Genomic DNA, 23,019 nt, shown 5'->3' on the forward strand with positions numbered 1-23,019 from the left:
CGGGGTGGCCGGCGCTGAGGTAAAAGAACGCCCGTGAGGGGCGGCGGGAACGCGGGCGCTGGGCGGGCGGCGGCCCCCTGAGGCGGGCGTTGGGCGGGCGGTGGCCGTCGCTCCGCCCCGGTCCGTTGCCGTGACCACCGGCAGGCGTCGGGCGGGCCCCGGGGCTTGCCGCCATGAGCCTGGACGATGTGCGGCTGCAGTGGCTGCGGGACCGAGTGCTCGCCGTCCTGGGGCTGACCAGTCCGGCGCCTTTCGAGGAGCTGCTGAACCGCGGCGGCGGCCAGGCGGCACGGACTGTGCTGCGCTTTTTCGATCGCGGCACCGAGGACAGGGACAATGAGAGCGAGGCGGGCACGGCGCTGCTGCTGCTGCGGGCCGAGCGGCGCGGCGAGGAGGCAGTGGGTGAGGCTTTCTGCTGCCCCGGCCCGCTGAGCCCTGCCCTGGGCACTGCCTGACCCCGAGCCCCCTCGCTCTGTCCTTCCCTCCCCAGCTGCCTGTTTCCCCCTCCCTTGGGCACCTCTTTATCCCATCTGCTGAGTCCTAGCCCCATTACCCCTGTCCTTACCCCTTTCCCTGCCTCTCCATCCCTTGGGCTGTGTCCAGTCCTCCTAAACCCCTTCTGTCCCACCCATTTCCAGACCTTCCTCTTCTGTGGTTGTGTCTTGGTGGCATTTGCACCGACCCCACTGCACAGTGGTTATATCATGCTTTCCTCCCATTTTGTGTGTGTGCAGATACAGGTGACACAGATGAGTTTGCAGATGAGCGGCAGGAGGAAGGCCCAGATAACACGTTTCCTGAGCAGTTGGCTGAAACAGCCTCCTCTGTGGTGTTGGAAGGAAGTAGGTGGTTTGAGTGACCAAAGCGTAGTCATTGCAGGCCATACTGCCCTGGGCACTGAGTGTGACTAGCTAACATGGCTCTCTTAAGCAGATCCAGCAGTATCTGTAACATCAGCTATTATAGTACCTGTAACAGCTGCTTTTCCCAGGAAAGCAGATCTGATTTTGTGGATAGTGTCCTGGGCAGTGTGGCTAATGTTTTCTCAAGAGCTTCTGCCTCAGGATGCTCATTTGAAAGAAACCTATCCTAGTTTGGCTATTTCATTTTTTCCAAACTGATAGAAAGAAAAAGACTGACTGGGGTGAACAAAATCAGTGGACACACACAGATCTTCCATCCAGTCTTTGTCTGTGACATCTTTCACTGGCTTTATAATTTCAGATTTTTAGAGATTAATTTTATTAAATAGAATGAATATGTTCCCTTTAGTAGGAATTAATTAATTCCCCTTAAGAGTTGCAAGCTCTCCTCTTTATTCCAATGTAGTTTGTTGAGGATAAAACTGGTGGTCCTGTAAAGAGTTAAGGTTGGTCCATTACTTTATCCACAGTATTGCAGACAAGCCTTTCACAAAAAATTGGAAAAAAATAAAGGAAAAGTGATAGAAAGGGTGTCAGAAGAGAGCAATGATTTTCCATGGCTCAGAGATTCTATTCTCTTCTCTGCTGTCAGTATCTGTGCAAGTCCCACAAGCTTCTGAAACAGTTAGTTGCAGAAGCAAAGAGTCATGGCCTGGTATTTTATACCCATAAAAGAATTTTGTTCATACTGTGCAAAAAAGATAGGACCGCAGAAGTTAAGTGCTGAAGCCTGGTATGGGTGTAAGTAGACTTACAATTCAACTTCCCACTCTGCACCTCTGAATGGAGGCAGCTGCAATACTGCAGGTTAATGCTTAAAAGCAGGGAGAATTATTACTTCTTGATAATAATATCAGCACACAAAGGGGCATGACCTTTCCAACTGGGGATGCAACTATGCCTTTTCCACTTCCTTTAAGTGTCTAGAAGCCTGTGCTGAAAGAGGAAGAAGGCATGGTGCACCTTCTGAAAGACAGTATAAAATAAAGTTTGAAATTCTTGACTGGCCCTGGAATTCATGCAGTTGTTCCTGTGTTACAGTGTCTTCACCATCACTTCTTGGTCATGACATAACTATAAGCATTTTCCACATCATAGGTCTGGCGTGACAAAACCCTTAATTGTTTGCATTTCCTTTTATAAAGTGGTTTCATCTTGAAATGTGCTAATCTACTTACTTTTTCATTAAAAAATCAATTGCATTGGAAAATGCTGGTAAGGATATTCTAAATAAACACCAATTACCTGTGGAATGCAATACAGTCACTTGCTTATTTGGATTCAGTTCAGCAATAGCGTTGTCCTATGGGAAAATGTACGATTAACACCAGTTTTGGATGGCTGGTAGTTGAAAGGTGATGCTGAAGATGGAAGAAAATGCTCAGTCCTTTAGTTTGAGAAGAAAATTCAAAGAGTCTATCTTATATGCATGGAATACCTGTTCTTTAATTGAGGTCTTTTGTGTTATTCTTTCTCAGGGATGGCTCAGAAAAGCAAGACATCCCCTCTGCAATCTACAGACAATGAAAGTGTGTCAGGTCACTTATCAACTCTCTCTAGTGAGTCTGAATTGAGTAAACTGGAGCAAAGATTTACAACTGATAGTATGGAACACACATCGCAGGTAAGTCTGTTGTATTTCACTCTGTTCTTTTGTGGATATGAAGATGCTGGCTTTCTGATGCAAGTATTTCAGTAAAACTGGTAGGCAAATTAAGGAGGTACAGTGCAGAGCAAGTACTCAGAGCAGAACAGAACATTTTACAAGAACAGGAATTTCCATTCAAAACCAATGGCCTGTGGTGTCTGCCATAGCCTCTGACATTGACAAGATATTGCAAAGTTAATTTACTTGGCAAAATGCTGACTTTTGGTGAGAAAATGCAGCAGTGAGTTACTGAGGTACTGCATTAGCTATTCCCAGAGTTGCTTGTAAAAGAAAAGTTGCAGTTAGAATAATTACTAAAGACACCGTGGGAGAAGCATGTAAGGAACAGTGAATGAAGGCTTTTGTACTTCAAGTCTTTTACATAATTAGATGGTCGGGATGAAGTCTGGGATTTCTAACTAAACTTGGTTTGTGACTCAGATGCAGGTGGAAGGGGAGTAGATGCTTGCACATTCTCAGAAAAGTACAGGGCGGGGGGGGGCGGGCATTTAAGTGCTCTCTGGTTTCTTATGTTTCAAGCACTAATGCTTTTAGTCCTGTTGGTCTGGAAATCAACGTTGTTTCCAAAGCTGATGATTTTTACTGTTAGCTGAGTGATTTTTTAACATTTAATTTATGTTAGTTTACTTGGACAGCAATGTGAAGATAATGCAGTTAAACTAATGATTCTGTCCTATTGCTCACAGTAGGCAAACGTTTTCTTGCTGTTAAGAAACATGGCAGCAAACGGTAATAGTCGTACTTCCTTCTTATTTTCTGTTTCAGCTACAAGAACAGAAAGTTGACAAAGTGTGTTTCTATGTGGTTCTTGATGAAATTCCTGAAGAATTTGAGACAGATTTTACTGTATATTTTCTGAGAGATACCAAAGGTATGTGCCCTGAATAACTACAGGCTCAGTGTTTTCAGTCTTTGCATTAAACAGTACTCCACATTGAGAAAAGGTGATAGTGACTGGGATTCAGGATAGTGCATATCCAGCTTAATTAACTGGGTGGGAATACTCTCAGAGTAAAACTGGGAATCAGGAAAACTGGGAATTAGTTACTACAACTGCTAGAACTGTGTAATGTGTTTTGAGGATGAGGAGCTGTATGTGGAAGTTAGACCGTAAGGTGGTGATGAGCACAACTGGGGTATCAGACTTCCTGACCTGACTCAAATTCTGATACACAGCAGCAGCATGTTTCATTCTTTTGAATGTTTATACTTTTATCATAAAACCAATGACAAGATGACACTTAAGTATTTTACTGCTCTGTCTGAAAAAGCATCTGCACTATTAAAACCAGCACTAGTTTTGAAAGTGACTTGCATCAAACCTAGTTTATTACAAACACAGTTTGTTTTATTGGAGTTTTAACTTATTAGGGAAAGGACTTTATGCTTTCTCTGTCAAATAATTAGATTTATGCTAATTGTTTGTATACTGTTTAGAAAGAGTTACTGAACCTAATGACCTGACTGAAGCTATTGAGGTTCTTCCTAAAGTGATAAAGTTTGGTGTACTGACTGGTGATACTCTTTTGATGCTAAAGAATGCCATCTCACAGGTAAATGTGTTACAGCTGTTATATATGGAGTCTTGAGTGTTTCTATGAGTGATTTGCCTGTTTAGTATTCCACTGACCATATGGACTATGCATAAGAAATACTAATATTTAATAAGTGACCTTCATATGCCAAAAAGAAGTTTTTGTTAATCCTTATTTGATATTTTGTTTCCCAAATTCTTGTAAAGATGTGGAGACGGGCATTATTTCATTGCCTGGCCCTATATGAGAAACATTTAAGAGTGTGACACCAGATACCTTTATTTTTGTGCTGATAGGCTTTTGTAAAAGCATACTGGAGCTATTCCCCTGCAGAACTTGAGGGAGAGAGAATGATGCTAAAGAGGTAACATGGAAGGAGATGCACTTAAATTAAATTTTAGAACAACATATCCAATGCTTAAGTGAATTGCTAGTAAGCTGACTTTTACTGTAGTCTTTTTTAATATGAACCATCTAATCTATGGTACCTGTTTGAATTACAGGAGTTTTCACCAGCTCTCTCCCATAGTCAGCAGCAGACTGAGGAAACTTCCCTTCATCCAGATAGTGAAAACACAGACTCTGAAAAAAGGAATTTACCTGAGACTGAGCTTGCAGAAAAGAAAGAACAGCCTGTGGAATACTGTAATATTCAGATGAGGAATAAGAGTCAAATGAACGGGCAAAAATTCTTAAGTGTTACTCAGCAGACTATACAACAAACTGAAGGCGAGTTTTCTGCCTATGTCAGCGCTGTGTTGGTTAGAGTACACGACAGTAGAAAGAGGTTCATCTAGGACTGGCTTTATACAGAACAGCAAATACATACAGTTTCTGGGGAAGCTCCAGACCTGATTCAAGTTTTTCTTTGCTGATAATAGTAGTATTTTTACTGCGCTGTAGCATAGCAGGCAGTGTGGGTAAAGGGATGAAATCAGTGATACTCTTTCAAGCAGTCTGGAGTAAGAATAGGAGAGAGGGTAAACATGCCTCATTGCTTACCAACGTTCAGGGGACTCAGACCATAGCAGGGTATGGAAAGTGGTAGACCGAACGAGACTTTCACGTGTTGTTTAGCGTCCCTTCTCTGACAGGGGCTACTGGCATGCCATTAAGAAGAGCGTAGTGACCTACAATAAGCAGATTGATAATCTTCTTCAGCAAAGCTCTAATCCTAATTCTTAATAGAGATTGGGTTAAGGCTTGAAAGCTGAGAGCTTTTAATTTATTTCTAGGAATATATCTTTCTTTGCACTGTGTTAACTGTCAAGCAACTAGATGTATTTTGCCATATTCTCAAATAGGCAGAGCTGGTGGTATGTTACCTATCCTCAAGTAGCTAACAAGATGGAAGGCATAAGCCATTTCAGTGATGTTACTTTACCAATGCTGATGGAACAAGACAGTTAATTCTATGTGCCTTTTCTGCCAATAGGAGATACTAAACTGGAGATGCCAACTATAAATCTAGATGGAGAAGTGACTGTTCTTGCCACAGTTCCAGAAGTGGTTGAAGCTCTGGAAAGTTGTGCAATGACCTGGCAGAAATTAATATCCACAGCTCTAGAGGAACAACTGAAAAAGGTTCCACAGGTAATGTTGCCTATAACACCACACTTTTATTCCCAGAGACATTACTTCATTTCCCCACAAGAATCTCTTTGAATGGTTTGAGCTCACTTTTAATACATCTTCATGTCTGATTGTTGGAAAGCCATTTACTAATTGATGTAAAGTAGAACAAAAGTAGTGAGGAACTGTGTGACTCTGGGAAATAGAATATAAACAGAATATAAAGTAACTCACTGCAGATCCTACCCACACCGGATAACTGTGGAAAACTAAGGCACTTTTGTTATCCGCACTCTTCTAAAGAGCCATGAAATCTTAAAAGCTTCAGTGGTTTTCTTTTTTAAAGGGATAACTATATTTTTGCTTGAAAGAAGTCACATCAAACAAAAAAAATCCAATTGTAAGGTTCTGATTCTGTAAACACTTGCACATATGACTAATACCATTAAACATACTGAGGGATTTCATGTCGACAAAGTTACTTGTGTGTAAGTGTTTGCAAGCACAGACTCTCCAGCTCCAATTCAGGGATATACTCCCCATGAGCTGTTCCCTTCAGCATGTGTAAAACTTTTGATTTCAAGGATGATCTTCTGTCTGGGTTTTTTGCATGGTTGAATTGTATCAGGTTTTTCTCAGCATAGAGCATATTGAAAAGAAGGAACAAATATAGTCCTGGTTATAGGTTTTCACTTTTGCATAATGGTAATTTTATTCCACATTACTTGTAGGGTAATGGTCCACTTGCAGAAGTTGACCTCTGGCGTGAAAGAAATAGTACTTTAAGTGCTCTTACTGAACAGATAAACCTTCCAGAAGTGCAAAAAGTCTTGGAAATATTACAGGAAGCTGAATCTGAGCATAGTGGAGATTTACAGATAGTCTTAAGTGACCTTAGAAAACATCATGTGGAAGCTCTAGATAATGTCAAGTTTCTTTCAACTCTCGAACGCCATTTAAAGGTATGTATCTTTAACAAAACTTTGTGAAGTTTTAACTGTGGTTACCTAAGTTTGGTTTCTCTGTTGATATAATAATGTCTTCTTTAATTTTTACTTTTTATTAGCAGTAAAAATGTACTTTAGCTTTTTTATATTTAACAAAAAAAAGGTCTTGCCTATTTTGTTTGAGTTACAGTTGTTCTAATATTTGAAAGCAGAAGCCCAGAGCTGTGAACAGCTTGGTTTGTAAATCATAGCCTTGGGAGAATTTGATAGCATAGCTGAATTGGGGAAAACCAAGATTTCTCTGCTTCATTTTTGAGGTAGCTTCTATCACTGATTACAGCTAATGTCTCAATTTTTAAGTTTTATTGAAGAGCATCCAAACATCCAAATAAATTGTTGAGCCAAAACCAGTCTTGGGACATCTTTTACAGAAAAGGGAATATTAAGGAGACAGGACCTAAAAAGCATTTGGAGCAATAGTTGTAGATTTGCACATCCTTAACCGTGCATGTTACTTAGGCACCAGGGTGTTTCCTTGACTGGGTTATTTATTTAATAATGTCACAGACTTTCTTAACTTCAGGTATCTATCAAATAAATATTGGTTTATTGAATATGAATTTGTGTATTTTCATGACATCCTATTCACAATATTTATAATACATTTAATAGAATTTAACATACGGCACTGGGTTTAATGTTGTCTTGGATACAATTCCTTCACTGATGAATGCCCTGAGAATGGTATGGCTTATCTCGCGGCATTACAACAAGGATGAACGGATGGTACCCCTTATGGAACGAATTGCCTGGGAAATTTCAACAAGAGTGTACAAAGTTGTGGATTTACACACACTGTTTAAGTAAGTGCTGGATTCCTGTTTAACTAGGCTGTATTTATTAAAAGCTTTGCTTGTTTTACATGAAGTGCAGTAGATAACACTTTCATCAAATTGATTTCAGCATTTTTCACTATCTGAAGTTGTATTAGGTCAATTAAAAGTCAATTTATTTTGTAATTTTCATAAATTACTGAATAAGCCCTGAAGAAATAGGTGCTTGTCCTCTTTTGTCTTGAAAGGACATGAATCAATAAACCCAACAGAATTATAGTGGTAAAAAAGTGGCATAAATATAATCAAAATCAGTCCTGAAATAATATCTCCTTTCAAAATCAGTCACATTGAAAATTAAGACCTCACAGTTACAAGTTTTGCCTAGATCTTATATAATTAGAAACTGCTAAACCAGAGAATCCAGTCGAGATATAATTGTCTATCTATAGTACATTAACTGTTTTGATTTGATTAATAGAGAAGATAGAGCTGCTGCAAAAAAGAAAATAGCAGAAGCCAAAAGCACTCTTGAAGAATGGAAGAAATGTTACTTTGCTGTTCGTGCCCAAATTGAAGCATCAGGAAGAGAGCAACACTGGGAATTTGACCGAAAACGTTTATTTGAAAAAACAGATTATATGACTTCAGTCTGTCAAGATCTGTATGATATTTTGCAGGTAGTAATATAGACAATGAATAAAGGGATTATGTGATCAGTGTCCTATTCTGTAGAGGAGATTCTTTTGTACTGTGGTTGTTGAAATGTTAACAGCCTTTAGTTTTGTGAGTGGTTTTGTGTTTAAGACCTGAGCAGTGCATTTGATTCCAACAAAGCTGCACTTAACGCTTGAGACGAAATAACTCTTCTCAAGGTACTGGTTGAGGAAAGATACTACTGTGTACGCTGCTGTTACCAACATACAGACTTGTAACAACTGTTTCACAGATTTGCAGTTTTCATGGGTTGCTGGCTTAATGATATAATTTTAGATAAAATAACCATTAAAGTATACTATCATATAAAATTTCACTATATATAAATCAGTATATCAATTGCAGGATAACATACGAAAGGAGAGATGCTATGTTTAGGCTAATTTAAGTCAGGGTATTAGTGGTCCATCAATGGTCAGATGCTATAGACTGTGTATGTAAAAACTGCTTATGTGAAAAGTGGAATAAAAAAGAGTAATAACTGAGTATTATCTGTTTTAACAACTGAAGTGTTGGGCCTGTAGAGTGGTTTTTTTTTTCCATAAAGCTACTTAGTGTCTTGTATAGAAATACACAAAATGTAAATCACAGCACAAATCGATCATTCTCTGAGCTGTTTTTATTTTTTAAAGGAAATAATATCACAAAGATGTGTTAAATGGCAGGAAAAAAACCATTAACAATAAAGCCTTCTGGTATGTTTTTCTGAATTACACAGGTTATTGAAGAGTTTTACAATATATTTGGTCCTGAACTGAAAGCTGTCACAGGGGATCCAAAGCGTGTTGATGATCTACTGAGAGGAGTAAATGGACTAATTAGTCCTATGGAAGAACTGACTTTTGACCCTTTTAGCGTCAAAAGTGCACATGACTGGAAATTAATTATGGAAGAATTTAGAGAAGAAGTTTCAGTAAGTACCATACACTGTGATTCCCCCCCGCCCCGCCCCGTTACTTACTATATACAACTACCTTCTAGAATATTAACATTTTCATTTAAAGAAAATAAAAGTTTGCAAAAGAAAAGAATATACGAATAAATATGTAAATGAAAATATAAGGAATTTGACCAATTTTTAAAGTCAGTATTCTGTTTCCAAATTGTTTTTGTTTATAGTTTCATTTTATCTTGAAACTGGTGAAGCACACTTTTTGTTCATTGGCAGAATTGCTACAGCATGAACAGAGGCTACACATGACCTCCCTGTACTCATGTGCTGACATGTCTCACTCATGTCCTACAAAGAAGTAAAACTTCCTTTTGTGGATTCATTCAGTGCTTCACCCCTCAGCTAAGAATACCCACAAAGTACAAATTGTTACAGTGTTTTTTGTGTTTTATATACCTGCCCAGCAGACACATTAATTAACATTAATTTCCTGCAGCCCACTGGAAAGCCATCAGTTTGTTAGTAATTTATAAGACAAAAAATAGTAAAAATATTCTTGACCACTATTATGAAAAAGTGTTTTTATTTTGCCTTCCTTTTTTGGTTTTGCAAGATGAATCTTTAAGTGATAGGATTTCTTGGCATTATTCCTTTGTTTAGGTTATTGAAGAAGAGACCAAAAACTTTATTGATGAATCTTTTAAGACCCTTCGATCAGCAGAAGCTGCATTTGACATGCTGTTAAACTTCAAACACATCCGCTCTCGTGAAACCATTAATAAGCAGATGATGATGAAGTTCAATGATATTTTGGACCAATACTGTAAAGAGGTATTTAATTTAAGGATTTCTTATGTAGTACATGAAGCTCTTTACCTAGTGAAAATCATAAATCTGTGTATATGTCTAAATACCTGTGTAGCATCATTTACTGTCTGAAAGACTGAAAAGTTTTACAAAATAAACATAATTGCCCTCACTTTTTTGGAGCCCATTGGAGAAATACTATGGTTAATTTGCTGAAATGGATGTGCATATCTGTATATGTGTGGCACTGCATGGGAACTGAAAGATGTTTGCATGTACGGTGAATGCAACAAGGCTTGTGGCTATTCCTTTACCTTGTGAACAGCAGTTCAACAGTAGTCCTTAGAATTCCTTACTGAGAAAATACATCTTTCACACCCTACAGCTTTCTTGTGAAGGACAAGTTCATGGTATAACCAAAAGGTGTCAGAGATCAAGCATGAAGGCAGAAATCATTTCTGACGTGTTGAAGCCTGTCTGTTGGAAAGCTTTTCATGTCATAGCATTTTTCTTGATATTTCAAAGAACGTTGAGTTTAACGATAAAAGGTAATCTTACAGAAAATACTGCCACAATAGCAGTTCCACAAGATATAGAAAGGGAGACATTCTCTGTAATGCAATTAATACAAACAAGAGATGCATGAAAAAAAAGAAGAATTGTTTTTATCCTGCTGCTGGAATTAGCTTCAGAGCTTGTGCTGTGTACCAGGTTAGATACTGACCATGGACAAGCAAGTGGAGAAATGATTCTTTGTAATATTTTATTTTTTTCTAGGTCACAAATGTTAAGCAAATCTTTGTTCAGAACTTCAAGGATCCACCTTTGTACAAGAATCATCCTCCAGTGGCTGGAGCAATATACTGGTCCCGATCTCTTTTCTATCGGATCAAACACACTATTATTCGATTTCAAGAAGTGGAGGAGTTGCTTGCTGGTGAACGTGGAAAGGAAGTATGTTGGTTCTTTTGATATTTAATGAAGGAAGAAATACTTTCTTCATACCCTTCTTCTAAAGGTGTGAAAGTGCTCTTATGCAAGGTGAAGTTCCAACAATGTCTTTGCACACATCAAGACATGTTTGACGTGAAAAGCTGAGTGGGACTTTCCCACTGTTTCCCAGAGAGACAGTGACAGAATCAATGATGGAATTCAAAAGCCTGAATTCTCCATTGCCTGCATTAATTACAAGGCATTACTTGTCCTCTCATCTAATAAATATTAGAAACCATATTAAAACAGGTTAGTTGAACATTTCTGATGGTCTTTAAAATGAGTTATACAGAATTTTCCTTTCTAGGTAAAACAAATGTATCTTCAAGTGGCCAAGAGGATGAAGGAATATGAAGATCAAAAATATAATCAGTGGAGAGATGGGACAGAACAGATACTCCCACTGTTGCTGAAAAATACTTTGCTGACTGTCATCACTGGTGGGGCTGCAACCCATGTTAATCCAGAGACTTTTGAGCAGGTGAGATATAGGAAGATAGTATACCAGACTTCTCTGTGGGGAAGAACTGAAACCTATCTAATGGTCAGTGAGATTTTTCTAAGAATAATATTTTAAACACAGTTTTTGAAAGTAAAATTTCAAAAGTTCTGAGCTCAGAATTTTTTGTGGTCCTTTATAAGACATAGTTACTGAATGACCTGGCAAATGGATGAATGTTGTTTCTCTATGTGTTCTGTGCTGTAATTCTTGTTAATTTTTGGGTTTTCGTGCCACACCTTTGGGACGTTACAACACAACTTGGGACAGAAGTTAGGTAGAGGTAGGTTCCCAGCAGAGATGATGCTGAATCCTTTTCTAGCTAAACTTTTGTCTGACTATGAACTTCCACTAGGATTTCTGTTGTAACTGTGCAGCAGTATGTAAACAGAGGTGATTTGGTTTGTTACTTGTAATCAGCTTTCACTGAAGAAGTAGTTGTGTATAATTTCTGAAACTAGAATGCTGAGGTTGCTATCAAATTTTAAAGGCATTTCGACAAGCTTTGAATGTCAGCCATTCTGACTTTTACCTACGGCCTTATCAAATGTCTCCAGGACCTAACCTTTTCCTTGCATTGTAATGGTTTGGTGTTCCCCTCCTTTCTGCTGCTCTTTCTTGTGTTGTAGAGCTCTGTAACAGAGGAGCCTGTCACCACAAAGAAAAATGTTCGCTTCATAGTGAATTTTTCTCCCATACTCCAAGAGATTATCATTGAAACAAAGTACATGGAACAACTAGGGTTTCCAGTCCCAGAAATAGCAAGATATGTGGCATTACAGGAAGAAAAATATCTTAGGTAAGGCTGTAACAGAGTATCTGCTCGCATACAGACTTATGGCAGTGTTTCAAGTGATTTCACTCCAAACCAGAATGGGCCCTGAGTCATCAAATTTTGGAAATATGAGAGCTCTTAGTGATTTTTTTTTTAAGGGTAAAATTACTAATGGCCAAGTTGCACTAATAAGCTTTTCTCTGGCGCTGTCTGCATCCTTTACCCTGTAGGACTATGTTATACAAATTAACATCTCATCAAAATCTGAGGAAAAACCAGGAAAGTAATTTGTTTTGCAATTAATTTAGTGCCATTTAGATTTCAGCTTACATTTAAACTCACTGCTGCTTTCTTCTTATACAGCCTTGGATAAGTCACTTTTGCCTAAATTACCACAGGCCTTCAGCACACAGGTATGCTGATAAGAGCCCTAACTGGATTTTAAAGTTCACCTGTTGAGTTAACCTATGTGCTTCAAACTGAGGCTGTCTTAAAAACTTTTCCTGAGTTGAGGCAGGAAAGGTTTGTCTAGCTACTATTGGAGCCATATGAAATTAAAGCAAATTTTGCTTTATATGGAAGTCTGAACAGAATGATGGAAGTGATCTGCTCTTTGATCTGAGTTCCGAGCTGTATTTCCAGAAAATCATGATTTTTATGTTTTGTTGTTGTGTTTCTTACACTCCTTAGGTATACAAATAGATTGAAAAACATGCTGGATCACTATCACAAACTAATGGGAACACTGAATGAGGCAGAAACCAAACTTCTTGATGACCATATTCAAGAACTGTGGAGAGTATTCAAATCAGGGCACAGAAGACTCAATTGGAACTCCTTAGGTAATGGAGATGCTATTTGAAAAAGGCCTTAGATATCAGTTTTCAGTTAAAAAAATCTCTTCAATTCTGCATTCTATTTTTTACGTCATATGACAGCAATGTATCCCTAAGTGGTACATCCTATTGCCACGGTCAGGGTCAGAATAGTAAGTTAGACAAACTCAGATCCAGCAGGGTGTTTCTTATGTTTTTATTATATTTAAAACACTGAGTGGAAATGGATAGAGACCCTTAGATAACAGCTGTAAGGGAGCTAGATGAAGGATTAGGTGAGAAATCATCTATCTTTCTGCAGAGCATCAGTTCATTCTCAGAGATAAAACACATCTGGTTGTGGCAATTTTGATGCACTGGTGAAATATTTGTTAAAAGAAAAAAACCACAAATGGTTGTGATTTATTTCAAGGTATTGGTGACTTTATTGTCCGATGTATGCGAGCCATCAGAAAGTTTGAATCACTTGTCCATCAGATTCATAATCATTCTGAAGACATAAGCAACAAACTTCTGTTCATAGAATCAACAAATCTCTTTAAGTTTCCGCTTTCAAAAAATGGTGATGAGCTTCCTGGTAAGTCTTTATATTTTTATTTCCAAGGTCTGTGGTGTTTTATTTTGCTCTGTCTACTAATTTGCATTTTTAGTTGCTAGGATCAACCCTTTTAATCGTTACCAAAACTAGTTACAGTAGTATTTCATGGTATAACAAAGGAAGCACAAGCAGAGCTTCAGTACCCTAAAGCTGATGTTGTCAATGAGAGAAACATAAAGATGAGTGTACAGGTAGATCATTTGACTTGTGCCTACCTTGCTTTTGATCACTTTTCCCCTAGCTTTCCTTTGATTTCCTTATCCTTCTTGTATGCAGTAGTGTAGTCTTAGAGCTGCAATCTGCATGGAGTGTCAGCTCCCTTCTGGGCTGTCTGAACTGAACTGGTTGCCTCAGATGGAAATTGCAGTGAGGTGATTGTCTCCCAGGTGCCCCTGTTGCTTGAGTGACTGGGTGATGGATCAAATTTCTTGCAATGCTTTGTAAGTCTTAAAAAGGTTACTTTTACATCTAATGGTTGCTATTAAATAATTGAATCCATATAAAATCATAGGGCTGAAATATTAATAAATTAAGCATTAATAAGTAAAGATATTTTTTATCAGTATAAAAGATCAATTTCATGTTCACAAATAAAGCCCAGCTAATTATTCCAGTATGCAAGCCTGTTAGGTCTTTTGCAGTTAATAACGCTATTTTTTGTATCTTTTACAGAAGCGAAAGAATTTTTTGAGTATGTTAAGTGTGAAAGAGCAAAAGATGTGGCACACATGGTTAGAAAGTATTCTGCAATTCCACAATTGCTAATAAAAGTGGAAGGACGAGTTGCCAATACAAACAGTGGCAAATCTCCAAAATTAACTTCCTATTATGCATACTGGGAAAATAGAATTTATCAGGTGTTGACACAGTTAATTGTGAAGTAAGTCAACTGTTTGCTTTAATGGATTTTCAGTCTTTCATCTTCAGGTTTTTCTCGATCTGTTCATCAATATGTATACTGATATTCTGTTTGAAAACCTCAGTGATTTGCAGTTTGAGACAGATTTGTATTTGTACTGGTTTTTTTGTGTGAAGAATGGAGAACTGATAACAAGGTACAGGAGAAACCCAAATTCTGAGAAAATGGATATTGGCATGTTGTTGGCAGAAGAGAGAAATAAGATACATTTTCTGCAGTGTGTGTAGTTGCATATCCCTGGTTTATTTTTTAAATCAAGGTTTGGTTTTACTAAAAAATACAATTTTGAGAACTTGGTGTGTGGATGCCAGATGCATCCCTGTAATGCAGGAGACACCAGTACAAGAACAAAGGTTTGCTGGTTTTTACTTCACATGTTCTGCAGTAGCTGGGGCCAAGGAGTTTCCTGTAGCAAGATATTATAAGGGCTTATAGTATAAGCTAGATATTATTACAATAGAGCATTGCAGGGTTATAAAAGCTTCCCAGCCATCTCTTCTTCTCATCATCCATGTCTTTGTAGTCTGGGCCATGCTCAGCTGACTTCATTGTGCTTTCCTGACTAGACTCTTGCAGTGGAGTTGACCATAGTCTCAGGGTCCTTTTGCACCAGGGTATCCCCATTCATTCCTTCCAATAGCTTCTTTTAGCTAGTCAAGCTTTTGCATTAAATCAGTATTAGCAGGACAATTTTGCCTTGATACACATCAGTGTTTCAAACTGAAATTGGTGGTAACTGACTTCAGACAGATCTGCTTACATATCTAAGCACATACCTGATAATTGCAGTCTCTGTTGGGCATTTCCATGGGGGACAGCACCTGATTATTTCTACCTTTAACATGATTTTTTTCCTTTCCCAGGAATTTGCAGGCTTTTAATGCAGCTATTCTTGCAAATGTGCCACTCTTCCAAACAGAAGCTATTTTATCTGTTCCTGAGATAATTTTGCAACCTAATGCAAGTGAGATTGACAAGATGACTGTACAATGTATCCGAGACTGTGTTGAGGTCACTGAGGTGATTTTTTTATAAAGATTTACTTGTTGCCAGAGTTTGCTTGTGATTATAATGAATTAATCTTGCTTTACATTTGGGCAAACATAAATGTCAAAGGGAAGATTCATATTGCTTTATCTTGAAATCAAAATATCCAGTACATTGTTCTAATTTTACAGACTGTCCTAATTTTACAAACTGATGACAAAGGAAAAAAATCACCGTAAAGCTTCATGCGAAATTTACTCAGGCAAAATTATTTGTTAGTTTTCAGCAGTTTTGTCAGTGTAAGGACATGATTTGGTTCTATAAATCAGCATACATCAGAAGGATATACTCTTCAGATTGCACTGCAGATGTTGCTTTCTGATGTATGAGTAAGCTGGTGGAATAAGGAATGTGAGTAGCCTTCTCTATATTACAGCTCTCCTCAAAAGCTGCAGAAAAAACATTCAGAAAATGTTGGGAGAAGGACATCTAGGACACATCTAGGACAGCAGGTTTACAGCAGACAAAATATCTGGCTTGCTGGCAAAGATGTAGCAATATTTCCCTGCACAAGTATGTTCACATTGAACTGCTTTCCAGAAAAGAAGCCAAATATTGTGGCAGTGTGCCTGCCCTGTGCTGATGGAGAAATGATTCCAGATGTCACCTGAAATGAATAAATTTAGATTAAGTGTGCTTCCTATGCTCAGATTTGCTGTTCTGCTCCACTGCTGCATCCAGCCTGTTTGATCTAATACCTATTTATCTGTGTCATGCTACATTGTTGCTCAGCGGAGATTTTAAAAGCAGACCGAATAATGCACAGAAAGGTTTTGTTAGGATGAAATTAACTCTTCTCTCAAATTTATGGGAAAATGTAATCTCTTTTCTTGCTGTCAGAAAAACAATTGATTTGAGAAATCATTCACACCACTTCCTACGTAGTCTCCTAACTAATGGTGAATTTCTTCACAGAAAGGGTTGTCAAGCAGTGGAACAGGCTGCCCAGGGAAGTGGTTGAATCGCCATCCCTGGAGGTATTTAAAAGACATGTAGATGAGGCACTTACGGACATGGTTTAGTGGTGGTCTTGGCAGTGTTAGGTTTATGGTTGGACTCAATGACCTTAAAGCTCTCAACCTACATGATTCTATGATTCTATGAATGATTTGACTAAAATGACTCTCTACAAAGTAACTGTTTTTCAACCCTGTCTTGAAAACTCTAGCATTTTGTACGATGGATGCATGGTACATGTCTTGAATGCCCTCCTCAGCATGTTGACGAAGACAGTGTTATCACTTTCAGCTTTTACAGTGATATCTCCCAGAACCCTCTGATAATTGAACAGGCTGTTCTCATCACTCAGAATGTCCACAAACTCATGGCTTCTCTCAGTAAGTATTCGAACCAATGGAAGAGGTACCACCTGCTGTGGAAATTAGACAAAGGCACGGTCATGGAGAGGTTAGCTGCAGAAAAGCCTGCTTGTATCACCTTTGATGAAGAGTTGCAGTTCTATATGAAGGTAGCTCAAGAAGTGACTCAACAGCCCTTGATTAAAGATGAGCAATTTATTAGGCTTCAGCTGGCTCCTTTAGCCTACACGGTGCAGGAGAATGCTAAAGGCTGGGTGATTTCACTTGGAAAGTTGCTTAATGAGTCTGCAAGAGAGGAACTCTTCAGTCTTCAGGAGGAGATTCAGGTAGGTATTTTCAGTTTGTTATCTTTTCACATAAACCGAAAATGAATCTGCATGTTATTTACTTGTGTTTTGTGTTTGACTCATCATTATAATTCTGCCTAATTGCTTTGTCAGTGTTGCTTCTGGAAATTATTTTTACTTTTCACAGATATTATCACAGAGTCTTAAGAGACCTCCTGATTCCCTGGAAGATCTCAAAATTGTCCTTGGCACAATTGCAGAGATCAAAGGCATGTCCTTCAAGGTGGAACTGAAATACTTGGACATCTGGGAGAGATACCGAACTCTTGCAATGTACAATATTCCAGTAAGTGCATGTCTCATAAGACATTTCAGATTTGAGCTAGGGGCACAAATGCCTCACATGTGAATGAATAAATGTTTTCCTTTTAAGACATTTTACAGAATCACAGTATTGTTGAGGTTAGAAGGGATATCTGGAGATTGTCTAGTCTAGTCCAAATCCCCTTCTCAAAACAGTATCTCCACTTTAAAATGGACGTTGCATGTGTTTAAATCTGATTCAGATCACTTCAATGCTGGTTTTGTGTTTTGCAAATTTATAATGTAAGCACATATTCCCCTCTTCCTTGTGACTAATTATTTCTTGTGAGAGGTGTTACTTGTTTTGATTTAGGTAGCTAAAGAAGAGCAAGAGATGTCTGACAAGATTAGGGAAAAGTGGGAGACTCTCTTCTTTGAAGCATCAGAAATTGATTGCAACCTTGGAGGCATAAAAAGAACATTCACAAAGGTAATATTTGTAATTAATATTGAAAAAAATTAGAAATTGAAAGGAAAACAATTTAAACACTGTTCTCTTTAGATTACACAGCAACAAATTGGGAACTACAGCAAAGAGATAGAAGATTTCTTCCATAAATTCATGACCGAGGGGCCTGGTGCTGTTGGGGAAAATCTTGATAAAGGTAAATGGATTAATGTGTGTAAAGTGATGTCTTAAAATATTAGTCTTTGGACAATTCTTCACATTTTATGTAAAACAAGAAAATTGTGCTTTCGTTATTAACATACAAACTGATCAACCAGGAATGTGACATTTTTAATACTATAACGTCTACAGTCTATATGCAAATGCTGTCTTATTTATTCCCCATGATCCCTGGGATTGTTTAGAAAATTCCTCTCCTTTCCCAGGATTGGAACTCATGGCCATTTTTGAAAAAGAAGTGGAAAAACTGGAAAAAATTCGTCAGGAACTGGGCAGTGTTGAGAAACTTTTTGACTTGCCAGTTACAGTGTACCCTGACTTAATGAAAGCACAGAATGATATGAAAAATCTAAAGCAGATCTATGAAATTTATGAATTACAAAGAGTAAGTATTGCACTGTGTATACACAGACACACACGTATTCGTGCACATACATACAGAAAAGGTGGGGGAGAGAAGAAGAGGCTGCATTGTCCTCTAGTTACTATCAACTCTGTTCTAAGCCTTTGCATGAAATAAGCTGCGACCTGTAATTGACTATTGCCATGAAATGATTTTAATGGTATTAGGACAGGACTAACAATGCCTCCATAGTGGACCAAACACATACTCTTCTCAGATAGCAGCAGACCTCCCACCCCCCTAATAATTATTGGGTGGCATTTTGCTGAACAAGTTTCCTGATCATTTCAGTGGAATTACTTTTGGATATAATATGTGTACAGGTGACAATGGGTATCTCAGGCTTTAATTGATCTTAACTATTTTTTAATAAGTTTTATTTTTCCAAAATTAAAATGCCCTGTAAAGTATGCTCTTAAGGATGCTTTTCCTGTTCTCCATATTTCCTTTTGATTATTTCTTACACAACTGGTTGTGTTCAGCTATGAATATGTCTTGGACATGACCCTGTCTCTTCCTCTGTTTGTAAAATGTTAGTACAATTACATCTGCATCCTGACTGTGGTCTCTAGGTCCTACTGTAGTGGAAAGATTTTTTCTTTTGGTCAGAACTAACAGGAAATATGATTTTTTTCCTCCTGATGACCTTGTTCCCAGGCAGCTAAAAAGGAATGGTCTCAGACACTCTGGATAAACCTCAATGTCCAGCTTCTTCAGGAAGGAATCGAAGGATATCTTAAAGCCCTTCGAAAGCTGCCCAAACAAGTACGCAATATGCCAGTAGCCTTTCACTTGGAAACAGAAATGAAGGCATTTCAAGACTCCATTCCTTTGTTGCTTGATTTGAAAAATGAAGCTTTAAGAGAAAGGTTTGCTTTGATTTATTTAAATCCATTTCCCATATATAGGAAGATTTTGTCTGTTTTGTTAGAACTTTTAATTTCAGTTACTGGGGTCGTGCCATGTCCTGCAGCTTGAAACTTCACTTTCTACTTAATGAACTTGTGTAATAGTATGCAAGGTGACTATGATGACTAGGATACTTTATGTATTCAAAATACTAGTTCTTGTTTAAATAGTAGAGTGCTAAACATGGTTTCATTATTATATATTAAATTACAGTTGTTTTCATTTTTACTGTATCATGGTGGTTGGTAGAATTGTTGATGTGTCAATTTAAAACAGGCATTGGCAAGACCTTATGGAAAGAACAGGAACAAGTTTTGAAATGACAACAGAAACATTCACTTTGGAGAATATGTTTGCTATGGAACTTCACAGACACTCAGATGTTATCAGTGAAATAGTTGGAACTGCTGTTAAGGAACTTAGCATTGAGAAGGTAATGTAAAAAAAAAAATCATAATAAAATTAAAAAGACACAGATGACAACAGTCTGTGTTTTATTTGTGATTTTTATATTGGCATGACAGCAGGTTTGGCCCTCTTCAGGGAGCTGCCATGATGTAACTGATGGCAACTAAGATCAGTAGTTCTGTTAATAAGCTACCACATGGCACAGAATCCTAGCTCTCTTGGCTTTGGCAGCAATATATTAGATATCTGTTATTACAATAAGCAAGTTTGGCCTAGGAAAAAGGATCTGAAGAAGGATCCATTCTGTTTCCACCATGATATTTTGAAATAGACCATTCTTTATAAACCAGAGTTAGAAAATCTGTGCAAAAATTTTGCTTAATTAATTGATTTAATTTTTATGCTAAGATTATAGTTCTCTAGTTTTTGAAGACTAAAACGTGCACCTTTTTATGCTCACATGCAGGGTGTGAAGGAAATAGCAGAAACATGGGAACACCTGAAATTCACTGTACAAATGTACTTCAAAGGCACTGAGAAGCGAGGCTTTATTCTGGGATCTGTAGATGAAATTTTAGAGATTCTTGATGACAACAATGTCAATCTTCAGAGTGTTTTGAGCAGTCGATTTGTGGGTCCTTTCCTTTCAACTGTTCACCTCTGGGAAAAAACTCTGTCATTGATTGGTGAAGTAATTGAGGTAGGCAGGGAAGTGCTGAACTAAATAATTAATGTTTATTATTTATAATCAGGGTTTTCAATTGTATTTTTTTTTTTCTTTTATGGTAACATTTGTGTCTTAGATCTGGATGGTGGTTCAGAGAAAATGGATGTACCTGGAGAGCATCTTTATTGGTGGAGATATCAGATCACAGCTTCCAGAGGAAGCCAAAATATTTGACAGCGTAGACAGGATGTTTAAAAAGGCAAGTAACTGACTTGACTTGTGATCAGCAGAATTATTTAGTGCATTTTGCTTCCAGTTTCATAGTTAGCTGTAGTCTTTGTCATTTGTAACACTGAGAATGGTATGTTATAATGAATTGAATATGAGATTGGGGAACCCAGGAACTCTGGTGTTTTACTTCACATCTGTCATACACAGAAGACTTCTCCTGATTTAGCTAAGCTGGGCAGAGGTGTGACCCTTGGCTGGCAGTACTGGGCAGGCAGAATCCCCATTTCCTTTCATTGGATACATCTTTTTACCTTTACCATGATAATAAGAACCTTAAATGTGTTTCTATAGGTTGAGGACCTACATACATGCTAAAAAGGCTTTGCTGATATAATGCCACTGTTCCCATACTGAACACATACTCCCAGTATGAATACGGCTTACTTTTCTTTTTCCCATCTGCAAAATTGAGATAGTACTGTGATTCTGAAATTCTGTGTTTGTCCTTCACTTGATGTACCACTGTATACAGGAGCAAGGTCAGGTATATGCTTATGCTTGCATGACTTGGGATACAGGCTTGTCTTGCTTACAGTTGCTTTTATAGTAGTATCTCGATGGTCTCAGCTTTGAAAGCATACTGTCTTCGTGTTTTCATACAGCACTGCAGCAATAGGAAACCATATTTAAAACTCTGTCTAGTTCACTTCTGTAAGAACCTATACTGCTTGTGCTGCTTGTGTGCTTTGTCACTAGTTAAATATAATTTAGTATAATCCTTTGCTGTTCAGTATTTTCTAAACTTTATTTTCTCCCTGTGTAGATAATGGATGAAACTGTAAAAGAACCAACAATAAAAAAATCCTGTGAAGCCCTAAATCGTCTGTCAGACCTCCATCATATAAATGATGTGCTGGAGAAATGTCAGAAAAGCTTGAATGATTATTTGGATTCCAAGCGAAATGCTTTCCCAAGATTTTTCTTTATATCTGATGAGGAGTTGCTTAGTATCCTTGGCAGCAGTAGCCCACTTTGTGTCCAGGAACACATGATAAAGGTACAACATCTGGCTTTCCACAGTGCTTTTGCTTTTAGGTGCTTTAAAAAGTTTAACAGACTATACTGTACATGCTGTTAAGGGTGTGCTAATGTTTATTGCATACAAAGAGCATCCTGGCAGCATCTTGAAGAAGCTCTGAATAACCAAATCAAATCTGATTGATAGTCTCTCCTGGCTCTCATACTGGCCAGTAGCAGTTATGGTAGAGGAATGTTGGTAGAGGAACATTCAAGATACACCAGAATGATCAGTCATTAAAGAATCTTCCGGTAGCTCCTGGTAGATCTTTATTTTCTAGAAAAGAAAAATCAATGTAATTTGGGCCAGACCATCTGCTTGTTAACTCTGCAGCTGGACTGCTGAGCTATATATCAACATTTGTATTTGATTACTTAGAGTCAGGTTCATTTCTCTTTAGAGACCATGAAAGTTTTCTTTCAAGATTAAATGGGGGCTAGATACACTTAAATCTCTGAAGCTTTGTTTCTAAAATGCCAGTGAGTTTCTTTGTTGGTGCATTTCAGATGTATGATAACATAGCCTCCTTGAGGTTTAAGGATGGTGATAGTGATGTGAAAATTGCAACAGCCATGATTTCAGCTGAGGGGGAGGTGATGGAGTTCCGGCAGGCTGTAGCTGCAGAAGGCAGAGTGGAGAACTGGATGACAGCAGTGCTGGCAGAAATGAGACGAACGAACAGACTCCTTACTAAGGAAGCTATTTTTCGATACTGTGAAGATAGAAGCAGGTGAAATGATCAGTGTCAAGGATAACACAAATACCTTATACGCTATTATGAGCCTGTAGCAATATAGAAAAATAAAGACTTAATTTTTTAATGTTTACACAATTTAGCCTGTATTTCTGTATGTGGAGGTATATGAATACATGCATATGTAGTGTTTTAACTGACCAGAAAAAATTGTGTTATCTATTGTATGTAATTTCCTAAGTCTTGAGTTTTTATTTTTACTGTTGTGTGCACAGTATGTTTTTCTCACTATGAATTCCACTTGGCAATCTTTACACATGGAATAGGCAGCTTTTCTATCAGAGTATTTCCTAGGCTTTTGAAATACTACAGCATACCTTGACAGAATTCTGTACACGTCTGTAGAGTTTGGCTCGTGTTGCAGTTGTTGCAGAAATAGAAGGAACTTCTTTTTTTTTCTTTTTTTCCTG

The 23,019-nt window shown here is 38.0% G+C and overlaps 1 protein-coding gene across 1 annotated transcript in view; it reads left to right on the forward strand.

Moving 5' to 3' along the window:
• The first annotated feature begins 173 nt into the window (after positions 1 to 173).
• The window catches only part of DNAH10 (dynein axonemal heavy chain 10), a 57,271-nt gene continuing 34,425 nt past the window's right edge, over positions 174 to 23,019 (forward strand). The window contains exons 1-30 of the mRNA XM_052796717.1: positions 174 to 402; positions 735 to 842; positions 2,402 to 2,547; positions 3,358 to 3,463; positions 4,030 to 4,145; positions 4,631 to 4,856; positions 5,563 to 5,720; positions 6,431 to 6,661; positions 7,319 to 7,509; positions 7,961 to 8,159; positions 8,915 to 9,109; positions 9,749 to 9,919; positions 10,673 to 10,849; positions 11,196 to 11,369; positions 12,017 to 12,186; positions 12,853 to 13,004; positions 13,411 to 13,575; positions 14,269 to 14,476; positions 15,379 to 15,535; positions 16,731 to 17,207; positions 17,356 to 17,514; positions 17,845 to 17,961; positions 18,034 to 18,136; positions 18,366 to 18,544; positions 19,220 to 19,431; positions 19,748 to 19,904; positions 20,346 to 20,579; positions 20,683 to 20,805; positions 21,601 to 21,834; positions 22,362 to 22,585. Of these exons, the coding sequence (XP_052652677.1) occupies positions 174 to 402; positions 735 to 842; positions 2,402 to 2,547; positions 3,358 to 3,463; positions 4,030 to 4,145; positions 4,631 to 4,856; positions 5,563 to 5,720; positions 6,431 to 6,661; positions 7,319 to 7,509; positions 7,961 to 8,159; positions 8,915 to 9,109; positions 9,749 to 9,919; positions 10,673 to 10,849; positions 11,196 to 11,369; positions 12,017 to 12,186; positions 12,853 to 13,004; positions 13,411 to 13,575; positions 14,269 to 14,476; positions 15,379 to 15,535; positions 16,731 to 17,207; positions 17,356 to 17,514; positions 17,845 to 17,961; positions 18,034 to 18,136; positions 18,366 to 18,544; positions 19,220 to 19,431; positions 19,748 to 19,904; positions 20,346 to 20,579; positions 20,683 to 20,805; positions 21,601 to 21,834; positions 22,362 to 22,585 (5,498 nt within the window). The remainder of the gene's footprint in view (positions 403 to 734; positions 843 to 2,401; positions 2,548 to 3,357; positions 3,464 to 4,029; positions 4,146 to 4,630; positions 4,857 to 5,562; positions 5,721 to 6,430; positions 6,662 to 7,318; positions 7,510 to 7,960; positions 8,160 to 8,914; positions 9,110 to 9,748; positions 9,920 to 10,672; positions 10,850 to 11,195; positions 11,370 to 12,016; positions 12,187 to 12,852; positions 13,005 to 13,410; positions 13,576 to 14,268; positions 14,477 to 15,378; positions 15,536 to 16,730; positions 17,208 to 17,355; positions 17,515 to 17,844; positions 17,962 to 18,033; positions 18,137 to 18,365; positions 18,545 to 19,219; positions 19,432 to 19,747; positions 19,905 to 20,345; positions 20,580 to 20,682; positions 20,806 to 21,600; positions 21,835 to 22,361; positions 22,586 to 23,019) is intronic.

This window comes from Harpia harpyja, chromosome 9, assembly GCF_026419915.1.
Source record: "Harpia harpyja isolate bHarHar1 chromosome 9, bHarHar1 primary haplotype, whole genome shotgun sequence".
NCBI classification, from domain to species: Eukaryota; Metazoa; Chordata; class Aves; order Accipitriformes; family Accipitridae; genus Harpia; species Harpia harpyja.